The sequence below is a fragment of the Camelina sativa genome, chromosome 9 (assembly GCF_000633955.1).
Source record: "Camelina sativa cultivar DH55 chromosome 9, Cs, whole genome shotgun sequence".
In the NCBI taxonomy this organism is placed as follows: Eukaryota; Viridiplantae; Streptophyta; class Magnoliopsida; order Brassicales; family Brassicaceae; genus Camelina; species Camelina sativa.
This window is the reverse complement of record NC_025693.1, coordinates 22,563,744-22,582,486: the sequence shown is the minus strand read 5'-3', so window position 1 is coordinate 22,582,486 and position 18,743 is coordinate 22,563,744. Positions and strand designations below refer to the sequence as shown.

General features: G+C 34.7%; 4 protein-coding genes across 4 annotated transcripts; 2 read left to right on the top strand and 2 right to left on the bottom strand.

Annotated features, from left to right (window-relative positions):
• LOC104711798 lies at positions 1,974-3,011 on the top strand. Its single transcript, XM_010428561.2, has one exon. The coding sequence runs from the start codon at positions 2,129-2,131 to the stop codon at positions 2,765-2,767; it is 639 nt and encodes a 212-aa protein (XP_010426863.1). The 5' UTR covers positions 1,974-2,128; the 3' UTR covers positions 2,768-3,011.
• Positions 4,220-5,373, bottom strand: LOC104711797 (NDR1/HIN1-like protein 12). Its single transcript, XM_010428560.2, has one exon. The coding sequence runs from the start codon at positions 5,123-5,125 to the stop codon at positions 4,499-4,501; it is 627 nt and encodes a 208-aa protein (XP_010426862.1). The 5' UTR covers positions 5,126-5,373; the 3' UTR covers positions 4,220-4,498.
• LOC104711796 lies at positions 7,744-9,239 on the bottom strand. The gene has a single exon (XM_010428559.2). It carries the CDS (start codon positions 8,812-8,814, stop codon positions 7,894-7,896), a length of 921 nt encoding a protein of 306 aa, XP_010426861.1. The 5' UTR covers positions 8,815-9,239; the 3' UTR covers positions 7,744-7,893.
• On the top strand, positions 12,689-15,807 carry LOC104715583 (zinc finger MYM-type protein 1-like). Its single transcript, XM_019230030.1, has 3 exons — positions 12,689-13,127; positions 13,212-13,991; positions 15,524-15,807. The coding sequence occupies exons 1-3, from the start codon at positions 12,689-12,691 to the stop codon at positions 15,805-15,807; spliced, it is 1,503 nt and encodes a 500-aa protein (XP_019085575.1).

Below are 18,743 nucleotides of genomic sequence, written 5' to 3'. Positions count from 1 at the left end.
TCAAACATTTCCTTCTCTCACCAAAAACATACAATTATTCTTCTCATTGCAAGTTTATATTCTTGTATTATTTTCTTTTGTTCATCTTATGGCATCTTCTTCCAACAATTTTTACTACCATGATGATCCCAATAATGATAGTTTAACCAATTTTTTCAAGAGCAATTTAATAATCAATTTGAAGCTGCTGAAGAGGAAATTTCGGCCGAAAGGAATACACGTACATATATCGATAGAAAACGGGAAGAAGGGCACGAACGTTTGTGGAACGATTATTTTTTTGATAATCCGACTTACACGGGGAGGCAATTTCGCCGACAGTTTCGAATGAACAAGTCATTGTTCTTGCGTATTGTGAATCGTCTCAGAGAAGAAGTTCCATATTTTAACCAAAAAAGGATGCAACCTTCCGGAATGGTATATCACCGCTACAACAATGTACTGCAGCAATTCGACTATTAGCATATGGGACTGGGTCGGACTCGGTTGACGAATATATACGTCTTGTTGAATCGACTGCTCGTAAATGTTTGGAACATTTTGTCGTCGGCATAGTTGACTTGTTTGGCACTGAATACCTACGCCGACCCACACCAGAGGATCTTCAAAGGCTACTCTTTTATGGAGAACAGCGGGGTTTTCCCGGGATGGTTGGAAGCATCGATTGTATGCATTGGAAGTGGAAAAATTGCCCAACCGCTTGGAAAGGAATGTATTCACGAGGCACAAGTAAACCAACAATTGTTTTGGAGGCGGTAGCTTCACAAGATCTCTGGATATGGCACACATTTTTTGGAGCTCCAGGTACTTGTAACGATTTAAATGTTCTTGATCAATCACCAGTATTTAATGAAATTATTTACGGTCGAGCTCCCAAAGTTACGTACTATGTCAACGGAAGTGAGTATAATTTGGCTTACTATCTGACGGATGGTATTTACCCCGATTGGGCGACATTTGTTAAATCCATCCCACAACCACAACACCCGAAACATCATTTGTTTGCAGAATGTCAAGAAGGTGAACAAAAAAATGTTGAGCGTGCATTTGGAGTCCTGCAATCTAGATTCGCCATGACTAAAAATTCATCTCTTTTATGGGCAAAGGGTAAAATTGCATATATTATGAGAGCATGTCTCATACTCCATAAGATGATTGTCGAAGATGAACGAGATTCATACACACTCTATGACGAACAAGAATTCCAACAAGAAGATGGAACCGGATCTACTCCGGATCTTACGTTTTCAGTAAATATGCCTTCAAATCTTGAGGGTTTAGGTGATGGTCATACAAGAATTCGTGATAAACAAGCACATCAAAAATTAAAAGAGAATTTGATTGAGAATATATTGAATAAATTTAGACATTAAACTATGTATTAATTAAATAAAATATTTGTGTGCTTTAATTAAGTAATATGTTTGTTTTTTTTTTTTTTAATCTTTAATGTTTTTTTTTGTTTCATAAAAATTTGGTATTGTATTTTGAATTTTAGTATAAGTTTTTTAAGTTTGCAATTTAAATGTTATTTTTTAAAGTTTTTAAAATTATAATATGTTTTAGATTATTATATTATTAAATCTTATAATCTTAAACATATTCTCCCAATAACCAATTTCTTAACAAAAAATCTAAACTAATGATTTTACATTATTTTTATTATATTTTTACTCTAAGAACACCTAAAAATATTCTCCCAACGCAGATACCTTATATGCTCAACGTGATGCTCGTCTTTTTTTCACGAGTGAAGCATATCATAAATTCATAATTCAGGCTCGCTGTTTGTATATTGAAAAAAATAAACCTAAAGATATTTTTTTGGTCAACAAAACTAAAGAAATTTAGAACTAGAAATAGTATAAGTCGTGTACATTTGTACACCTTCACTTCACTTTCAATCCCGATTTGACTATTAATGAGATCTTTCTAACCGGAACCTACTCAGCAACTCTTTTCCGATTTTGACACTTCAACTACCAGATATAATCAGTAACAATTTACGAAATCACCCCTCTCTCAGTTTCTTTGCTTATCAACTAAAAACACACAAAATCCATACTTACGAAGAAACGACGCAGTTTTAGGTTTACTCTCTCAAACAACCTCTGTCTCGTATTGTGAAATGGTTCTAAGCCAAACCGCAGCAGCACTCGTCGCTGTGTTCGCGTTTTGTCTCGTCGCTGTAACGGCACAGCTCGCGTACGTTTTGTGGTGGAAACGAAGGTTTCGTCGTCGGAGTATCGCCGGATCAGAACTCGACGCTTTCTCCTCCCGCGGAGGTGATCCCAATGCTACACCACCGCCGTCCAAAGAGCTTCTTTACTTCTTCCTCTTCTGTCTCGAGAACAAACAGTTACGAATAGGTTCCGCCACCGCTCCACCTCTCCCTCCAGCAGCCGCACCACCGGTCGATGACGTGGCGTCAAAGTGGTCAACGGGGGAGAATCTACTCAGCGGGCCTTCGGAGACTCTCTTCACCATCGCTGAAGACTGTACGAGCGAGTCCGATCATCACCGTACGGGTGAGATTGAACCACGTGGAAGCATCTCTACGGAGGATCATGCGAAGGATGATGAAGTGGTAGAGGAGATTGTCCTGACGGATGGAAGCGACGACGAGGTTGAATTTAGCGACTATAACCACGACGGAACGACGCCATTTTCTACTCCATGTGCTTCGCCGCCGTTCTACACGCCGTCGCCTTCTCCTATTCGTGATGATCTCTCGAAGACGCTACGTGAGGAGGGTTTGTACGGCTGAGATAGGTTTGATCTCTCTCATTAACCGGACATTGACCCGGTCAAAGATACGGTGTCAACATTTCCATTCTAGCCGGTTCGTTTGGTTTCTTTTATGAGTACTTAACCGTAATTAACCAAATCATAAACCGAACCGAAATGTTGTTGTAAATTTGTAAACATATGGAGTAGGCTATTTTGGTTGTCGTCACTTTTTATCACACGTACGTGTGGGTTCTTAAACGTAATAACTCGTACTGAAAATATTACTCGCATGATTCCATAAAAGATTAAATATGCCAAACATATAATATAAACCACATCAAATACTTGGCTTTATGAGGAATCTACCAAATTTTATATTGTTTGGACTTGGAATATTGTTTTCTTTTTGTTTTTCCACATTTTTTCCCGTAACAGGAAAAACCTTGGTGGAGGAGTCTGAGGTGATGGCGCTTCCATGTAAGCACTGGATTGATCACCGTCAAATTTGATGTCGATGCAAATCCCTAGTGCAAACGTATGACATGAGGGTCGCAAGGGTGACCTCTCTTGAGTCTTTACCTTAATTTTTGTCATTGGATGTATCAAAACTGTCAATGTAACCGATGTCGACATGTTCTGGATATTAGGTATTATGTCGGCTTTCCAATTACATCGCCAAGTCTTTACAGGTGAGCCCCAAGTTGAAAGAGCGGCCACTAAGTACGTAACAGATGTTGAGAATCGAGCTGGGAAAAACGAAAGCTTTACTTGGTTCTTACCTTAGATGTCATGGTTTTGAACTTCTCCTCCATGTGACTCACAAATTTTGTGATGATTAGTGATAACAGATGCGTCTTACGATGATGATTCTGAGCGTTTTTGACAAGCCTACGTTAGGTTTATATGCACCATTGCAACTTACGACGGGCCTAAAACGAAACTCAAAGGCCCAAGCTTTTCGAATAGGGGTCATGACATTGACAGCCGGGTGGGAAATTCTACAACCAATAATAGATACTACTGTATAGTGCATACTTCTGTTAGACTTGAATATACAAGTACGAAAAATAGAATTATTTTTTGTAGGGTAGTTAGTTAACTAGTTACTTGAATTTTTTTTTGTGTCTGTGTGTTGTTATTTTGACTTGTTACTTGTTAGGCCTCACCAAATCATATCAGTTATTTTACATTTCATACACCTACTACCATTTTAGCATTTTCTCATCTAAAGTAGATAAATTTACTTTATGAGTATCAGGGCTCCTTGCAGTATAATTTATATTCTTCCTACCAACAAAATATATTCCCCTTCAAATTGCTTTTCACAACATGAAAAATTTAAAGTTAAGACCCTCAGATATTAACAACTACACAAAACACAATAGCAAAAGATATGAAGCAGCTGGGATTCTACTAAGTTACTACTGCTTTGTTCTTGATGAATACGTAGTAAAATTTACAAAGGAAAACAAACAAAAAAAAATCCAAATTGAAAAGAACCAAACCCAAATCCTCCATTTTATTTCAACTTTAGTGGATTTACAATTAAAATCCAACCACAGACCGTTGTGATTGTAATAATTCTATACTAATTAACAATTAAAGCTTAATATAACAACCAAAAGTAGTGACATTTTAAAGATATATATATAGATAGAAACAGAAATAATATCCTGCTGGTGGGAAGAAGAAGTTTGGTAATTTCAAGAAAATGATATGATCATAGATAGAATAAAAAAAGAAAAGCAACTTAACGGCGTCAAACTTTCTAAACGTTCACACTGCATTTAGTAACCAACGTATACTTAACGGCGTTATCACCGACAAGAACACCAGCAGCTTTGTTTCCAAGATTGATGTAAGCCGGACAACGAACATGTATATGATATTTTCCGGTGATCAACGTCCCCACTTTCCACCTCACGCGCCCGTCGGCGCGTATCAGCAACTGTACGAATCCACGGCCTTGCTCTTCTCCCAAAGCTACGGAGTTGTACGGTGCGATCGGAACGGCGGTTCCGTAGACAAAAGGCGACCAAACGTCGTCATCTTTGTGGCCTTGATACGTCGGAGGGATCGCCGTGCGTAGAGTGATCTGCTGGTTCCGGTACGTGGCGTAGACGTGGAGACGGTCGTAGTAGATTCCGATCTTGGAGTTAGGGTTACGGGATGCGAGTGTGACTTGGAAGTTCGAAGTGAGGAGGTTTGGTTGGGAGAGGTTGAAGGCGTAGACGGTGGCGTCTTGGAGTACGAATCTTGGCTTAGTTGGCCTGAGTATGACCCAAACTAGGAAGATGGTGATGAGAGCTATTAAGATGAAGGCGATTACGGCGGCGCAGATTCGTCGGACGGTTGCTTCTTTGCCACCACCGTGGTTACCGCAATCTTTTGACATATCTTTATTTACGAGTTTGCCACTGGTGTACCTCTCTCTCTCTCTCAAATGATTTATTCTCCTTTTGTGTGCGGTCGTGACTAGTGATGATGGAAGATAGAGGAAAAAATGTGTATGAGAGAGAGGGTTGTGTATACTTATATTATAATCGTGTCAAAAGGCTAATGTATGCGCGTTTTTATATCCGTTGTGTATAGACTATAGGATTTTGAGACCAAACCTATTCGTATATTTATTGTTACATTTACGTTCTTGTCTAATAGTTTTTCTTAGTTTTGGGAAGTGGCTTGGCTTTTAACATTTAGTGAGTTTTTGCTCTGGCGCATCAATTTTTAAAGTTTGATTTGTTGTGATGATGGAAGTTTCCCTCATGATTGATTCGGTTAAAAGACAATGCATCATTTTTAGTGTTAATTGTGGAGTAGTAGTATTATTTTTGTCGAACAAAGAACATGGCCCATGTGCATATATTCTAAGCTTATTCTTCTATTGCAATTTATTTTGTATACTTAAGAAAAAATTCTGTAAGAAAAAAAGTTCCTGTTTACACGTGTCATTTTACCGTTGGGTTTGGTAGGGTAACTTGGTTGTTATAATATGTGGTTTATCATCGTTCTTCGAAGAAAAATTGGCAGGTCGGCTATCGGCATTATTTACGGTTTTAATGTTCCCACGTGGAAAGATCTAAAGTATAGTTCCTGGTCATATCGATGCTTATTTACATACTCGATGTCGGTGTTTAACTTTTTTTTATTAAAAAATTCGACGACAATTTACATTATATTGTAAGCTTTGAAGTTTGAACAATCTCGTGGAAGAAATTTGCAAAGACAAAGCGATTGAAATCTGTTAATAGTAAAAATATTACCTACTCCTACTCTTCTAGTCCTAGCCACCTATACAGTTCTTCGATGGCCAATTGAATGCAACGTAAGAATCAACAAATCCATATAAAATACTAATATATCTATCCTAAAGAAGAATATAGTTCCGAACATTCGATACACTGCCTAACAATTTTATAAAGCTTTGCTGCTTGAGTATATATATGGACCGGACATAAGTAAATTATTTGATAGATCAGTTTTAACGTGTATATTGATCAATAAACCTGAAGTAATTTGTTTTACATGATTGATGTTATGTTCTCTCGTCTCTTGTTTTGAACTGTGTCTGCGTCGGACGTTGACTGTTGACTCGATAACAAAACACGTCTCCGTCTTTTGTTCGGTTTAAGGGGTGGGACCGTCGTGGTCACGTTAAAGGCTACAACTTCTATCCCCACAGCTCAACTAGAGACTTTCGAATCTCTTTCTTAAAGTTTACATTTGATCATAATGCAAAGTGTCTTTTCCTTCGTTACAGTTTTTATTTGGTTTTATTACAAAAAGACAAAGCACCAACCCTATTATTCCTCTTTAAATTACACATCACCAACGAATCTATATAAATTATGCATATAATAGCCGCCTCTTGTGTGAGTGAGTGCACTTGTAGATAATCACATTTGATTTTAAATTTTAATCATTATAAAGTAAATAAATTAAAACGTAATATCATATAGGCATATATTAGCTTTCATGTCCTCATGTTCGTTTTTAGTGATTTTTAACTTTAATATAATCAGTTTTGAACTATAGACAGTTCATAAGTTTGATGGAAGATGTAACTTTTTTTTATAACTCAAAAGCTTTATACAAACATAATGCTAATTGAAGTTGAACCCAACCAAATTAAAAAGTATATAAGAAACATTTCCTTCAAACTGTGACATCTGAGTATCGAATTCACATAACAAAATTTGGGCATCGACTGTTTATGCTAATAATTATATCATCTAAAAGAGGAAATTTTTTTTAGCAAAAAATGAAAAAAAAAAAAAAAAAAAAANTAAAAGATATGCAGTTTGACAAAACGTAAGATGCCTAACGTCCAATACCATTTAACGTGAGGCATTACACGATGGGACGAGCTCGTCATTATCCTGATGTATCACAAACAATAATGTATATAACAAACTTTTGACCTAATATCTTCTTTCTTATCATATAAAATACAATATAGAATAATAATTAAAGAAAAGAATGAACTTTAAGTGACACATTAGCATCAAACTCTTTGATATAATTTTCTTTTTATAATTTGCTTCACCACATAATAATACACTGAGGATCGAGTGGCTAATTGTTTTTAAAATGGAGGTTTTTTCTCGAGCTAAATTGAAAAGTGATGCTATCAAATAAAGAAAATATTTATTAACAAGTACTCGGTTTCGAGGCAATAATGAATATGCTTAGACAAAGAAATGGTAACTTGTGGAATTAAAAATAAATATATATATACAACAAGAGAGAAAATGTGAAGCGCAAGAACTCTTATATCATGTAACAATAATTGGACATGCACCGAACCAAAATAATAATTAGATCAAAAACAAGTGGAATACATTTGACAAAACAAGCAATTATAATTAGCGATCTAAAATAATTTCCTATATTCCGAGACGCACTCAATCACTTTGATATCGTTTTATTCCAACACAAATTCTCTTAACGATTGTATAGGAGTTGATTTAACAACATTTGAAATTCTATTCTTGAGCTAAATTGGAAATCGAATCTAATTCTTTCTTTTTTTCTCTTCAAAAAACTTTAGCATAAGAGTTTGTTCTCTGAATTTGTATAGTAATCACATTCAACACGTACAAGAATTTTAAAAAGAAATTTATCGTATCCATAGAAAAAGAGAGAGAGGAACAAGAAAAAGAATTATGAAACGTAAACCAAACAAGGAAGAGGCTTAGGCAACAAAACGGCACCGTTTTCGGAAGCACCTTCAAACCCAACTTTTAATTTCCCACAAAACACCTTAAGCCCTCTCTCCCGCGCCACCCAACCATCTGTCTTAAACGTAACCCAAACAGCCATCCTCAGGTTAAACGTCACCGTTCCGGTCTCTCTCTCTTTCTTCATCTCATCCACAACCCAGCTCGGTATTTTAGGCTGTTCTTTCTCTCCCGCTGTCAACGTTTCACCTATCGCAGCCGATTTCTTGGTCTCCACGAAAACCGGTTGAAAAAACGCGGTCGCTAAAAAATCGTCTTCTCCGATCGCGTTTTGGTGGTAGACTAAGCCTTGGATTCGATCGAAGTAGCCTTTTAGTTTCGTGTTTTGGTTCTCGATCGTGAGGTTGGCCGTCCATTGCGGGGAGAAAACCGGACCGGTTACGTTGAAATTGGAAACTGAGAAATTGTTTAGGGAGAAAACCGGGATTTGAGGACGGAGGATGAGCCATGTTATTGTTGTGGAAATGCAGAAGAGGACGACTAAAACGACTAAACCGGTGACAATACCTCTGAAAAAACCGGATGAAGCGGGTCTTTGGTAAACCGGATTTTGCTGAGGAGGGTAAGATGACCCGTAATATGAAGCGGGTGGGGCTTGAGCGTAAGGGTATTGTTGTTGTTGTTGGTAAGGTGCGTTTGGATAATTTGGGTATGGAGGGGCTTGGTGGAAGTCTGGATAGCCCATTACTGGCGGGTACGTTTGCGGTGGAGGCGGTTGAGAATGTGGTGGAGGACCTGGTACCGGTGGTGGTTGGGTATCGCGTTCGGAGGTTTGACCCGGACTCGAGTCGGGTTTGGGTTGGGTTTGTTCTTCCGGAGGAGGAGGAGGAGGAGGAGGAGGCATCGTTGTGTGTGTCTCTCTCCTCCCTCTCTTTGTTTTTCTGATTAGTTTTTGATATTAATCAACAAAAATTTGCCCGGCCGAAACGATTTGGAGAAAGAAAAGGGAGATTAGTGGAAAGCACGAAGATTAACCTAATTTTGCTATAGATTTTTCTCTTTCTTAGGTGTTTTTTTGTTTTGTTTTGGGTTAAAGGACAAAGCTAATAAATTTGGATAAAAATAGTGAATCCGCCATATGATTGAGCTAAAATTAGCACTACTGGAATTTGTTGTATCCTAATAGACATTGTCTTCATATCTTTGAGAGGGTAGAAAATTCAGCAGTGTTAATGTATGTCATGGATCTTTCCCATTTTGTACCAAGAGAGATCGAAACTGGAAAAGAAAAAAAAAAACCCTAATTAGCATGACATGGTAAGATATGTGAGGTAGGTGAATTGGTAATTGTAGTAATGATGGAGAAGCTAATATTAGTGAACTATTTCACTTCTTATGCCCAACAATATTTTGCCAAGTCAACAAGACAAATCACAAACCGATCAACTAACTACTTTTTTGGGATGCTTTGGTGAAAAGCATATATGTGTCACACTCACATCGAACAGTGGCATCTATGTAACTTATAGAACAAGAAACAAGACTTCTGAGAAGTTTACAATGGGCAAAAAAAAATTGAACTTTTTGTGATGTATAAAAGCTAATATCTCTGTATATTGTTAGTTCGTAGTTCTGTGCATTGATCCTATTGAAGGGTTGGACTTGAACCTAGTACTCAACGTTGTGATTGTGTTCCATTCAGGAGATTTGGCCTCAGTTATAAGATGGTATTCAATAGGCCTTAATTGGGCCTCGTAGAATCCCATTTTTTTTTCTTTTCGTGGTTAGATTATCAAAATAGCACAATACAACAACAACAACAAATTTCCGAATTTCGAAGACGCAATTGTTTTAGAGATGATTGTTTTATACCACGATCTTATAGATGTGAGGTTAAGATTCAACTTGCTAGAATATATACTAAGATTCCTTTTGTCAACGCTAGAATCTGCTAATTCAACTCCTACTTATTTTCATTTATTAAAACAGGAAAAAAATGAGAACAAAAAATAATTGGTTATGTGGCCAAGAAGCTGTAGAATAGCCAATAATGTGAGGTCCAACATTTGTATATTCAATCCAACCCCATGTGGTAGCCTGTATGAAGCTGTCTATTTTCTGACCATTTTTTACGAGTTTTGGCTGTACACACTTCATTACCAAGTTTTGGTCCCAAATTAATATAACTCATCTCTACGTTACTCATTCCTATTTTAATATATCTAGAAGTACCATTTAGACATATTCCGACGTGGTAAGTTAACCTATCATATCGGACCCATCCTCCCCCATACGGGCCTAAACTTGAATTACTATTCAACTTGTATCAGACTGCTTCAATGTGTTAGAATAATTCAACATAGAGAGCAAGACCATGCTCTCCATGTCCCAACTTGACATACTACTAATAACTATATTATCAGTTTTCATATTTAGTATAAAGTTTTATTATATACATAGTATATGATAATGTCTAATTGACTTTTATGTTGCTATATTGATGTCTGCAATGTTTTTTTACCAGTGGCCCGTATCATGGTTACAATAGGTTGACCAGAAGTATAGTTATCATAGGTTGACAAGTCATTGTTTTCATATAAATTAAAACGTTTTCTCTTTGGCATTGGCACTAAACTAATTAAGGAGAAAGTCATTTTTAATAACAAGTTTTAAAACGGCCGCTTGTTTCTTTACGTATTGGTCATTTTTTGACCGTTTTGTGGGATTTAGTTAAATACTAAAATAAATAAAGTTTGATCAGGTAAGTGTTCACATTTGTTTTCGATACATGAACCTCATCTGGAAGTTAAAGTTTTACGTTAGTGGTGGGTTGTAACTTGTAAGTAACCAACCATAACATTTTAATTAGTATTCCGTTTGAAACGTTAAAAACAGGTTAAATCGTACTATCAAATTAAAAAATTAAATCGACAAGAATTTGTTTTCTTCTTATCTATCATCCATGGTAATGGTGTCGCTAGGTCCTTACTCGAATTCTTATACTATGCATTATACATGTTGGTGAAAAAAAAAGTAAATGAATTACTAGCATACTTAGCATATAAACTTATATTCAAATAATTTTAATCTATAAGTATAACCACGAAACAAATACATAATGATATCTGTGTTACACATTTGAAAAAATAAATTGTAAAATAAAGTTAGAATTACAGATACAATATGACTTCTTAACAAGATATAATATTTAAATTTTGGTCATTAAACTGAAAAAACTGTTTAACGACTGAATATAATTATACAAAAACATAGGATTAGTCAAATATTTTGAAATGTTTACAACACTTTTTTTTTTCAATTTCACGGATGACCAGAACCATCATTCTTTTTACCGAATGAATATTTTTTTTATTTTTTTTTATTAAAACAAATTGGCGTGGCTAACTGATCAGTTGGAATGGAGTACATTTTATAAAATAAACATCCTCCTGTGTAGTCGTGTAGACTTTAATCAAGGAAATAACTATTAATTAACTCAATTTTTGTTTGGCATTATCAGCTAAAACCAATCACCTTGATGTATATACGTATACGTATATACTGTGTTTTGTCAGCATACGTATATTATATGCTTAAACTTTATTAATTGGCTGCAATATATGACCGACGCTCGGCTCAAAGAATGGAACAGAGCTATCTGTACATAATCCAAATAAATATATATATCCTCAATATGGAAGTCAATTTTCTATGTAGATTACTTATTATTTTGTAGTTGAATAAATCCCTGATTAGTAGCATGGTTGCAACTTGTTCATAATTCTGAATCGTGCTCATGAGTTGCCTAACTTATTTCTATTTTCTAATGATATCTTAATGGAGTAATAAAATGGAAATAGTTCACTTCAGTTCTGTGATTCTGTCATACTATGCTCATGAGCTAGAACAGGGGCGGACCTACGGCAACCAAGGTGGTGGCAGCTGCCACCAGTAAAAAAAAAAAATATATGAGTTTTTATTGATTTTTTTATAAATGTAAATAATTGCCACCACCAAAAACAAAAAAACTGTCCCCATCATCGAATGCAAAATTAACTTTTGTCTCAATGGTCCAACCATCTTTTGTTTAAACTTTTTAGAAGGCCAAAAGCCCACATTATTAATATTTTAAAATAAATAAAAGTCTAATTTGTAAACTAAAACTAATTAGCTTTACAAATTAAAACCCTAAACTAATTTTTTGTCGTCTCTCTTTCACGTCCTAGCGTTTTGCAGAGGAAAAAACAGAAAACTGGTAAATTATTTTTTCTTTGCTCCTTTATAACTGTTTATCAACAGTTCGACACTTTTATTGTTTGGTTTATATTATTTCAGAACGATGAAACATTATAAGTGTATTTGAATTACTGTTTTTTATTGGCAGATATATGTTTAATCGATGGTTATGCTTTTTTTTTTTTTTTGGCAAACACTGATGATTATGCTTTTATCGAATTCATTTAAATGCTTCAATTGATGTTTCCAGATATTTGTTGCGACAAAGATTGTCTTTTCGTGGTCACGATGAGTCAGAAGAATCTGCCAATAGAGGAAATTTCTTGCAACTCGTGAAATACACAGGAGAACAAAATGATGCTATAAGTAAGGTTATTTTGAATAATGCTCCAAAAAATAACCAGATGATTTCTCCAAAGATTCAGAAAGAGATCGTGAATTGTTTTGCAGAAGAAGTAGTGAAGTCAATTATTGAAGAAATTGATTATGGTGTGTTTGGTCTGTTAGTTGATGAGTCTGCAGATATATCTCACAAAGAACAAATGGCTGTTGTATTCCGATTTGTTGATAAGAGCGGAGCAGTGAAAGAAAGGTTTATTGGAGTTGTTCATGTAAAAGAAACGTCATCTGCATCTTTGAAGTCTGCTATTGATAATTTGTTTGCTAAATACGGGTTGAGCCTGAAAAGGCTGCGAGGGCAAGGCTATGATGGAGCAAGCAACATGAAGGGGGAATTTAATGGCTTGAGAGCATTGGTTGTTGGAGAAAATAATGCTGCTTATTATGTTCATTGCTTTGCTCATCAACTCCAGTTGGTGGTGGTTGCTATCGCTAAAAAACACTTTGAGGTTGGTGATTTTTTTGATATGATTTCTACATTATTGAATGTAGTTGGAGCTTCTTGCAAAAGGCAAGATATGATTCGAGAAAATTATCGAAGAAAAGTGCAGGAAGGAATTAGTAGAGGTGAGATTAACACTGGTACATGATTGAATCAAGAAATTTCGCTTCAAAGACCTGGAAATACTCAATGGGGTTCTCATCATAAAACATTGGAACGATTAGTTGAGTTGTTTTCTACTATCATTGAGGTTCTTGAGTATATCCAAAATGAAGGCGTTGAAGACTCCAAAAAACGTCAAGCCTATGGTCTTCTCAAGTACTTTCACACTTTTGATTGTGTGTTCTACATGCAACTAATGCTACTTATTTTGGGATTAACTGAGAATTTGTCAATGGCTTTGCAAAGGAAAGATCAAGATATTTTGAATGCCATGTCATTGGTGGAATCTACTAAGGGAGAATTGCAAAAGCTTAGGGATAATGGATGGGATTCACTTATGAATAAAGTTTCATCTTTTTGCGAGAAACATAATGCTGAAATGCTTGTCATGGAAGACGTCTTTGTTGATCCAAGGAAACCAAGAAGGAAAACCAATATAACCAACTTGCATCATTATAAGGTTAACTGCTTCTACACTATTCTAGACTTACAGCTTCAGGAGTTCAATGATCGTTTTACGGAGGTAAACACTGATCTACTTATATGTATGGCTTCTTTAAGTCCTCTTGATTCATTTTGCGAGTTTGACAAGGAAAAGTTGGTGAAGTTGGTTAAGTTTTATCCAGATGACTTTAGTTATGGGGAGACTTTGTGTCTTGAGCAGCATCTTGATATCTACATTGACAATGTACGCAGAGATGAAAGATTTAAAAACTTGAAAAGTCTTGGAGATCTTTCTTGTTTAATGGTAAAAACCCAAAAGCATCTTGCACATCCTTTGGTTTACAGGCTTTTGAAGATGGTCTTAACTTTACCAGTTGCAACAGCAAGTGTTGAGAGATGTTTTTCGGCAATGAAATTGGTGAAGACGACTACACGCAATAGAATTGGAGACCAGTTTCTAAGTGATTGTCTTGTTTGCTATATTGAAAAAGAGTTACTTGATTCTGTCACAAATGAAAAAGTGATAGAAAGGTTTCAGATGTTGAATGAGCGTAGGGTAGTTTTATAAGATATTTGAGAGTTTTCATATGACAATTTTATATGTTATTTAAGATATTAATATTTAAATTTTTGTTATATATTTGCCCCCAGCGAATAAATTTTCTAGGTCCGCCACTGAGCTAGAAACAAATAATAACATAGGCAGAAGAGACCATGTAAAAAACAAATGGCTCAACCCAACAATCAAAGACTCTCGATCTTTACAAATTGATTTTTTCTCAAAAAAAAAAAGAGAATCAAAGATTCAAGAAGAACTTCATCATACACTTTCCATTCCTTACTTCTCTAAGAAAATTATAAACGTTACTACATAAACAATATTATGGTTTTATTAATCATATAATTAAGCTATAAAAACTCTTTTTTTTTTACTTCGTAATATATGCAAATTTTAATAGCGAAAACATTGGAACCGAAAGATGTTTTTTGGAAAACACAAAGTGGTACCTAGCACTAGCAAGTTGTTTTTGACAGAAACAAAACAGCCCACTTTTGTTAGTATTATTATTACTCCCTCCGATCCGAATTAAGTGTCGTTCTGGAGAAATTCTCGTAGATTAAGAAATTGTTTGACTAATTTGACCTCAGAATTAAAACTAATTTACAATTTTTTTTATTTATCTTTTATTTAATAAATTAATTTGAGCTTTTTTTTTTTCTGTCACCACCTCCATCGAACTCCTTTTCTCATCCCCGGTTATCTTCGTTTTCTCCGATCACCTCTGTCACAAACTCAATTCCTCCAATTTTTTCCTTTAAAAAAAAATAAACTTCATCCATCGATTTCTTTCGCCCTCTGGATATGGAGAAACGAAGCTTCCTCTTTTCCTATCGCAAAATCAAAATCAAAATGTGGTGTGAAGCTTCCTCTTTTGTTTTGTAATTGACTTTTAGACGGTGAGCTTCTTCCCTCCGCCTCCTTTGATTTTCCAGCAAGCTCAACCAATGTTTTCCCATAGTTAGCTCTGAATTCTACTCCACCTTTTACTTCTGAAATTTTGTTCCTTTATCGTTAATTTTTTTTTGTTTTTGCGAAATTTCAAGAGTGTTTCTGGTTAATGCAAGAAAGTTAGATTCGCAAGGCCATGTAAGTATATCAGATCTGCTTTCTTCTCTTTCAATCCATCTTATTTTATTGCTGGGTGTTGAGTTTTCTAGTGTTTCACACTAAAAGCATAAAGGCCATAGAGAGAGGAGTATTTGTTTTTTAAGATTTATTTGAGTAATGAGAAGTGAAACTCTCTGCAATTTCGTTTTTTTCCTAGTGGGTTCTTAGGGTTCTGCAAGTTAGGTCATAGTTTCAGCTGTTTGTTGTTGTTCTTGAAAGTTTTTGGATTGGTAAAGAGGGTTTTTTTTTTATATACTACAGGTTTTGAGGGAATTATGAGCAATGATGAGAAAAAGGAAAGAAAGTCTGATTTTGAGAACTCAGAAGATGAGAGGAGAACAAGATTCCGCTCTTTGAAAAAGAAAGAAATCAATGCCTCCACAAAGTTCAAGCATTCTCTCAAGAAGGAAAGAAGAAAAAGCGATGTTCGTGTCAGTTCTGTCTCCATCGAGGATGTTCGTGATGTAGAGGAGCTTCAGGCGGTTGATGAGTTTAGACAAGCTTTGGTGATGGAGGAGTTGCTTCCCCATAAACACGATGACTAAGCATCCATGGCTAGGCAGTATGTTAATTAAACTCATTTATTCTCCTAAGCTTGCATTCTGAGATCAAAGCCTTGTGGTATGTAGCTCTAAGTATATACTTTTTTCTTGTGTGCTGGTTTTCTTATTCATGTTGATCCTTTTCTCACTGAGTAACAAATTTTATAGGTGTGTGAGAGATCTCTTAAGAGCACTCAGAACGGTCCTAGTATGCCACTGGTTCAGAATTTTGTTAGAGCAGAGATGGTGGTGGCTCAATCATACACATAGTGGATCATATGGATTTGGAGGTAACAACCCTCTCTCTGCACCAATTCTAAAGGATCAATCAGTGTCTTGGAAATGTTAACCAAACTTTTTGGATATTTGGTCTGTTAAATGTTAACCAATTCATATGGATGCGTATTTAGCTGCAGCAGTTAAAGTGGGGCCTTGTAGTGCCCGAGTTGGAGGATTTGGAGGGCAAGTTATACTTCCACTTGCTCATACTATCGAGCATGAAGAGGTTAGTTCAAGTTTCTTCGATACCCTTAATTGTTTCTTCTACTATCTCCATAATTTAAGTTGAAGTAATGGTTGGTGTTGTTTTCATTCTCAGTTCATGGAAGTCATCAAACTGGAAGGTCTTGGTCATTCCCCTGAAGATGCAATCGTTCCAAGATTTGTTATTTTCAGTTTTACTAGTAATTTGTGTTAATTTAGTTAAGGTCATATTAGTAATTTTATTAGTATTATCACATTGATAACAGAGAACGACACTTAGGCCTGATTGGTAACGGCTGTTACTTTTGGCTGTAAAGACTTTGACTTTAAAATTTTAGCTGTAGAGAATTTGGCTGTAGATGCTTTGACTGTAGAAACTTTAACTGTTAAAATCTGATTGTTTACCAGCAACTTTTAAAGCTGTAGCTGTTATTTTTATTATTATTATAAGTATTAATAATAAATATATATTATGTCAGAAATTAATTTATATAACATTTTAATGACAAAATAAATTTTATTAATGATAAATTAAAATTTTAAAAAATATAAATCAATCAAATATGAAATTTTGTTTGAAAACTAATTAAAAACAAACAACTATAAGAATAATTTTCGGTAACAATACACTTCAACAATAAATTAAAAGATAGTAATAATACAATAGTCAATATAAAATTTTGCTAACAATATTCTGATTTTTCTTTTGTTTTTGGTGATTGATTCTTGATTATACTAGCAAATATCAATAGTGTCTTTTAATTGTTTTGAATGTTTTTTTTCTATTGGGTAGTTATATGAGCAGTCAAAAATCTATTAACCACTAATCAATGCATTGTTTGAATGTTATTCTCTTATTAATGATGAATTTCATAAACTCTTTTATAGTATTATTAGTGATGATGATGAAAAAATAAAATTTATTATTGAAATGGGTCTTAAAAGAAAGAGAAAAAAATGAGAATAATTAATTTATAAAAATAAAATATGTAAAATATTTATATATACTTTTGAAGAGCTTTTAAATATAAAAAGATGAAAAAAAGAATGCTTTAAAAATTGTTTTGTTTTAAAACATGAATTTGACGCTTAAAAAAAAAGAGAAAAACAAGGAAGAGAAATAAAAAAGTGACTTTTAAAACTTTTAAAAAATTAAAAGGCAAAAAAGCCTGATTAACAAAAAAATGGCTGTCATGACTTTAAAATTTTTTAAAGTCTTAAAAGTAGGCTATCAATCAGGGCCTTAATAAGAAAATAAAAATTACTCCTAAAACGACACTTAATTCGGATCGGAGGGAGTATTATTTTTTTGTTATTTTCTTACGAAAAAATTTGATACTATATGCTTTTACCACTAACATATCTCAACAAGTTGTGAATATCCCTAAAAGCATTATGTAAAATCTACTGTGCCTAGCTAGAGCAACTTGAAACCTGAATCCGCATTCATAACATTAATAATAAGTTTTGTGAGAAATATCTGATATATATATATATATATACATATAAGGCAGTATATATTTTTTGGTAAACAGAGAAATTTCTAATACATTATGGTTTACCCAAGTGAGTTTCGAATTAGTACGTAGCAATTTATATAATCTTCTAAAAGTTAACATTATTTAGGACATTGACGTTTAGTTTGATTCTCGTTTTGAAGGGACGTCGACTTTTTGGATATGGGATCACATGCCACTGGTTTAAAGAATACCGAAACTTCATCAAGATTTTTTTAAAAAAAAGCCGCATATGGTTTAGGTATTTGCCACCAGGTAGGCATATGTCAAATATCCATTGGCACTAATATCAAAAAAAGCCAACGTACATACAATGTATGGAATTAAAAGGAAAATTAACTGAAAGTACCAATATCCAAAATATTGTGAAAGGAAGCGCCTAGACAAAAAGTAGAGCATAACAAGGGAGTATGGGGGTCCAAAAGGTGTCATAAAAGTTGCAGCCTAAAACAATGTACAAATCCAACAACGGACCGTTAATGGCACTTTAGGTTTTGTCGGCACCAAAACAATAATCTTACTTCTGTTGACAAAAAAAAAAAAAAACCCAAAAATCTTCATGCATCTACCTTTCGGTTGATAACAGTAATGTTTACTATAGTTTGAAAATAAGCCTGCCAATTTTAGTTTTCATTTTGCCTTTCGGAAAAATTGAAGACATAATATAAAAAAAGTCAATGGGGGATGGCAAAAAAAGTGGAGGAATCAGCAATTAAGGCATGTGAGTAAAAAGAGACACAAAGCAGACAACCTATTTGTGTTCAACACCGCCACAACCAATCCCCAATGACTTCGTTACTATTTACACTTTCTTCGCCGTAATCGCATCTCTTTTGACAAGTCAACACTCTTCATACGTCTCACTTTTCCTATACAACTTGATTATTTAGTTTTTTTTTTTCGTTACACCACCCAATAAGAAAAAAAAAAAAAAAAAAA